The sequence below is a fragment of the Haliotis asinina genome, chromosome 3 (assembly GCF_037392515.1).
Source record: "Haliotis asinina isolate JCU_RB_2024 chromosome 3, JCU_Hal_asi_v2, whole genome shotgun sequence".
Classification (NCBI taxonomy): domain Eukaryota; kingdom Metazoa; phylum Mollusca; class Gastropoda; order Lepetellida; family Haliotidae; genus Haliotis; species Haliotis asinina.
The window spans coordinates 3,897,069-3,903,206 of NC_090282.1; the positions used below are offsets into that span (position 1 = coordinate 3,897,069).

General features: G+C 41.1%; 1 protein-coding gene across 1 annotated transcript; it reads left to right on the top strand.

Annotated features, from left to right (window-relative positions):
• The first annotated feature begins 657 nt into the window (after window positions 1-657).
• LOC137277270 (galanin-like G-protein coupled receptor npr-9) lies at window positions 658-3,823 on the top strand. The gene is made up of 2 exons (XM_067808929.1): window positions 658-1,692; window positions 3,653-3,823. Exons 1-2 carry the CDS (start codon window positions 658-660, stop codon window positions 3,821-3,823), a joined length of 1,206 nt encoding a protein of 401 aa, XP_067665030.1.
• The last annotated feature ends 2,315 nt before the right edge of the window (window positions 3,824-6,138 follow it).

Here is a 6,138-nt window from a genome sequence, read left to right on the forward strand (position 1 = left end):
TCGCCTTTTATGGCAAGCATGGGTTGCTGAAGACCTATTCTACCCGGAAACCTACACAGGTCGAATAGACGTTTCATCAATATCTGGTCTGAAAGCCCACACAATCCCTCGTAGTGCCTTAGCTGTACAGGTGGCTGTGGTGAGTCTATCACGCGAGTGTCCAACCCATTTGAACCCGCCTTGCACTGCTGTTATGACACGCATTTTTGTTTTCCCCCACGAAGGTTCCGGAGTAGAATAGGCCTTCAGCAACTCATGCTTGCCATAAAAGTCGACTATGCTTGTCGTAAGATGCGACTAGCGGGATCGGGTGGACAGGCACGCTGACTTGGTTGACACGTGTCATCGGTTCCCAAGTGCGCATATCGATGTTCATGCTGTTAATCATCGGATTGTCTGGTCCAGACTCGACTATTTACAGACCGCCACTATATAGCTGGAATATTGCCGAGTGCGGCGTAAAACTAAAAACTCACTCACTCCCTGTTTGGCTTATTTATACCCGCACAAACAGCATGAAAAATTCAAATCTTCTTCAGACATTTAATTTTCCGCACGTGTGAGTATTTCACTTACAGCGTACACTTCTACCGTGGTATAGTCTCAATTTCATGATAAATGTTGCCTGTTTACAACATTCTTGTAATGTTTACAGATATGGCCTTCTGTTTTTGGATCGTCTTCCTCCTGTGCATTGTACAAGTTGAACTTGCAGACAACAGTTCATCTCCGATTCGGAATAGCACAGCCAACTCCACACACATGAAACCTACATGGATCTGTCTGAAGGGTGATATCAGGGTTGAGGTTGGCGACGCTGACAACATAACATGCGACAGAGACCCGTTAAATGGTACCGATGGCCATGGAGGCGGCGGGAACACTGTCACCGAATCAGACTATGTTGGTCTCATAACAGTTCCCACCTTCTTTATACTGAGTGTATGTGGGAACAGTCTCACAATAGCAGTGATGCTTGGGAAAAAGTTCAGATCGATGACTAGCAGTCTAATTCTTATTGCCATGGCGTTATCTGACACTTGCTTCTCTTGCATAATTCCCTTCAACAAGATGTTCTTCAGAGTTTGGGTTGGCTATGACGTCAGAGCCTTGTCCCCCGAAGGATGTGCCTTCTTTTTCATCATGCACAAATCCAGCAAGATGTCCTCCTCCTGGTTCATAGTTTTTGTCTGTTTTGAAAGGTTTGTTGCTGTCCTGTTTCCCCTGAAAACCAAATTAATCTGCACGAGACGAAATGCACTGATTGGCATAGCGGGGGTGTATACTGGCCTTTTCTTTTACAACGGATTCTGGACGTTCTCCACTAAAATTGTAAACGGGATCTGTGTGCCCAACTACGCCACTTCAGAGACTGCCGCCATGGCTAGAGCGTTCCTCATCCTCGGTACGTTCATCTACTCGCTGGTCCCAAGCGCCATCTTACTTGTCCTGACGCCAGCCATCTGTTTCCAGCTAGCAAGACATTCTCGACTGAGGAAGAAGATGTCCAGCAAGCAGGACACTAAGGAGGACGAGACCAACAAGACCACCGCCATGTTGTTGGGGGTAACCTTCGCTTTCTTCATCCTCGTCACACCCATTTCCATCGCTCACAATATCGCTTTTACGCTCGGTGTAAACTTCTTCGAGAGCAAAGATTTCAAGATGGTTGTGGTTCGGGAAACACTGCAGGTACGTTTTAATAGGCAATTAGAAATTTGGACTTCTAAATGGGGTCACTCCATCCTGCCTATATGTTTGAATAGGAGCGACAAAACCCTTTCCATATTCATAAAGCAAACAGTGCTGACACCAGGTGTTGCGAAACGGGAAAGGATATTTCGCCCTACACAGTGAATGAGCGAGTGAGACAGTTTGGCTTTTCGAAGCTTTAAGGAATATTACAACAATATCACGGCGGAGGACACGAAAAGCAGGTTTTACACTTTGTACCCATATGGGGAACCGAACATGGGCCTTCGGCATGACGAGCGAACGCTTTAACCGCTAGCCTTTCCCACCACCACTCCCTATATAGAAACTGTGCCTTAAACAGAGTCGACTATATCATTTATATATCTTTATATATTACCATAAAATACAATAGTCCATACTATTTTAAGATGTGCGGAGAACATTATAATTTCTCACATATTTCTTTTCTTTCGGAATGCATAATATTAGTCAAGTACTCTGACAGAAGTACAGAAAACCGACGACTGTCGGTTCGAAAAGAGATTCGTCCTGATATGGATTTGCCAGAAGAATGTCTATGTGGTTTCTGTAAAACCTACACCACTTTGGGCTTTTCTGTCAAATGTGAATGTAAATAATCCACCGGCTACTCATTTGTATATCCCATAAATTATCCGACTTGAAATGTTATCATATGTTTGTTTTCGGTTTCATAGAATAGCGATATTACACATTTCTACAGAGAACGTCTGTGTGTGCTGTAAGACGGAGACGAATATTTTACGATTATTATCCCATTGTTTCAAAACAATACGATTCTCACAGATGTCTCTTACATTATCCGAAGGGTTAATGAAGACAGACAAACCTAACACATTGTGGCTGTGTAATTCTAGGTTTAAAATAGCAAATAATCCTCGGATCCTTTGTTTTATCACTTGTATGTTGCTGTTTCTGTTCAATGTAGAGGCATTATGCTACTTCGTACTTATGATATAGAGGCATTATACTGCTTAGTACTGATAATGTAAAGGCCTTTCCTATTTAGGACCTATAACGTAGAGGCATTATACTAGTTAGTACTGATAATGTAAATGTATTGTGCTGATTAGTATTGATAATGAAGATGCATTATACTGTTTAGTACTGATAACGTAGAGGCATTATGCTGATTAGTACTGATAATGTAGAGGCATTATGCTGATTAGTACTGATAACGTAGAGGCATTATGCTGATTAGTACTGATAATGTAGAGGCATTATGCTGATAAGTATTGATAATGAAGATGCATTATACTGCTTAGTACTGATAACGTAGAGGCATTATGCTGATTAGTACTGATAACGTAGAGGCATTATGCTGATTAGTACTGATAATGTAGAGGCATTATGCTGATAAGTATTGATAATGAAGATGCATTATACTGCTTAGTACTGATAACGTAGAGGCATTATGCTGATTAGTACTGATAACGTAGAGGCATTATGCTGATTAGTACTGATAACATAGAGGCATTATGCTGATTAGTACTGATAACGTAGAGGCATTATGCTGATTAGTACTGATAACATAGAGGCATTATGCTGATTAGTACTGACAACGTAGAGGCATTATGCTGATTAGTACTGATAACGTAGATGCATTATGCTGATAAGTATTGATAAGGAAGATGCATTATACTGCTTAGTACTGATAACGTAGAGGCATTATGCTGATTAGTACTGATAACGTAGAGGCATTATACTGATTAGTACTTATAATGTAGATGCATTATCCTGATTAGTACTGATAATGAAGAGGCATTATGCTGATTAGTACTGAAAATGTAAAGGCCTTTCCTACTTAGTACTTATAACGTAGAGGCATTATACTACTCTAGCATTTCCTTGAAATGTTTGATGATTTGTGGACACTGTCAGCATAGAAACTGCCTCAATGATGACTGGCTTGTTGCAGGTGATGGAACAGATCAACTACTCCATCAACTTCTTCATGTATGTGATGTGCAGCCAGGCCTTCCGACACCGACTGGGCCAGATACTGGGCTGCAATTCCCTCGTAGCCCGGAGATCGGAGAGTCCAGCGTCATCCATGCAAACAGCGGTATCGACAGTCTCCGGGAACTGACAGCGCAGATGCGCACACTCTACCCACGTATAACGCATTTCTTTTGTCCTTATTATTGTTTCGTACTTATATTTAGATTTTCTGTTGTATGATTGTTGTTTTACACCGCATTCAGCACCTTTTCGAGGAGCAAGGCTAAGACCGATCCCTAATTATTTAGAAAGAAAACATATATTTATACCCATAATTCCAACGTCTCCATGAGATGATGAGTCTATACACGTTGAGCAAGATGCGCACAGTGAAGGAATGTGTGCCAGACGAACTACTACCGGTGTGGCTACCAGCTCTTGAAGTCATCAGCACTTGACATGCAGTGAGGAAAGATAATTTGATAAATTCCTTATTCGGCTATTACGGGGAAGTTTGCACCGTCACACACAAATTAGTTGCTCAACAGATAGAAAAGCGTTAGATGTGACGCTCTGAGATTATGTCACACATCTACTATTTCGCGTGTTTTTCTCTATTGTACCCGTTCGCATGTAGTGTTTTCCTCTACCCGCATGTAAAAATGTTTCACCGTGGCATTCCTGTTCTGAATGACTTGATAAGAAAAAAGATATAACTTATTATTTTTAAACGTGACAGTAAGATTCTCTGTAACTTTTTTATCCTAGCTTGTATACATGTTGTTTGGTAATAAATATGGTAAAATGAAGGTACGTGTGTATGTACGGGTCTTCCTGGTTCACAGAAAGAACAACACGCTGGTAGAGAGACTGGAGAAATTGAGATTTTCGTCAAAGATATACTGACGGGCTAAAGAAACTTCACTATAGATTAAAAACCCTGTTGTAAAATAACCACAAAAGACAGATCAAGAAAACAAAATGAACATAGCGAATTGGCTTTCATCTGAGATTATTTACCCTCTGTCACTCACGCTGTCAACGTAGAAACATCCGGGCTCATCTAAGTCTCCGACGACGATGTTCGACTGTCAACTGCTGTTCCCGGAAAGGTCTGTAAGCCCGGATTCCATCCGTCGTCGGGCTACTATTCATTGGCTAACATGGTGACCTTAGCCATCCACCGTCGATGACGCCATCCAAGATGTAGCGGGTGCAAATACCGTTTCTCCTGAGGCGTGGTGACTCGAGGACTGCCTTGATAATGTCCTGTCTGAGATCAGTCTCTCGTCTGACGGACGGTATCTCTCAACGAGCCTGGTAATGATGACGTGTTGGCAACGTGGGTATTTTGATCATTCCGATTACCCGTTCTCGTTGTCGCAAAGTTAATCGAGCCACTCGTTTGATGTTTCTTTCTGTTTTCTTCTTTATAGAATGTATGTTTGAGGCACATCTAGCCACAAATTAAAAATACACATATACGATTAAAAACAGTGGAAGTGAGTGAGTGATTGAGTGAGTATCGTGACGAGAACATACGTGACATAAAAACGAAATATATATGCATATTATGAAGAACCTGTCGACAAAAGACAGAAAAAACACTAGACTATCACAGTTAGTATTTAAAACTAGTGTGGAAACTTAAAAAATAATAGTATCACTCCTTGGACAGTACAATATAAAAACAAGCTATAGATCGCCAACAACTGAAGGTAGATCACCATACTAGAGGCCATGGGAACACGGTACTTCTGCTACCTGCATGGTCCCTAGCTGGATTTACACCATCCCCTCAGTTGCTGGCGACTGTATGCAAGCTTAGCCACAAATTAAAATGACAGAAATACTACGACTAGAAAGAAGGAAGATTAAATTTGACTTCAAATGTTTTGGGACTTACGTACCCTCTCGGGAGGACAATAATTGTACAATACTTCAACCCCCTTCGAGGATACAGCCACTGACGATCTCAGTTACTAATTTAACTTCCAATCATAAAATACGTATCGGTTTACAAGTCACTCAACAAATCTAATTCTTTTAAAAATGCAATAATTAAATGAGAACCGATGTTGCTAAAAGGGTCCTTCATAGTTCGTGATTTGAAATAATTATCCCTTGTGATGGAATATTCAACACAGTCAAGCAAGACATGCTTGACCGTGATTATTTCATCACAAGGGATGCAGAACGGAGGATCCTCATCTTTCAATAAGTATTCATGAGTATATCTTGTATGGCCAATACGACATCGCCGCATGATGACCTCTTCAAATCTGGACTGACAGCCCAAATAGGTGTAACCAATATACGGTTTTATTTCGTGTAATTTATTTGTACCTACTTGGGTGTCCCACTTCTTCTGTATCAGATCACGGATGTAAGTTCTAATGCTAGCTTTGTAATCAGAGTATGCAATAAGAAATGGTGTCACAGATTTGTTAAGTGGTGCCGTAG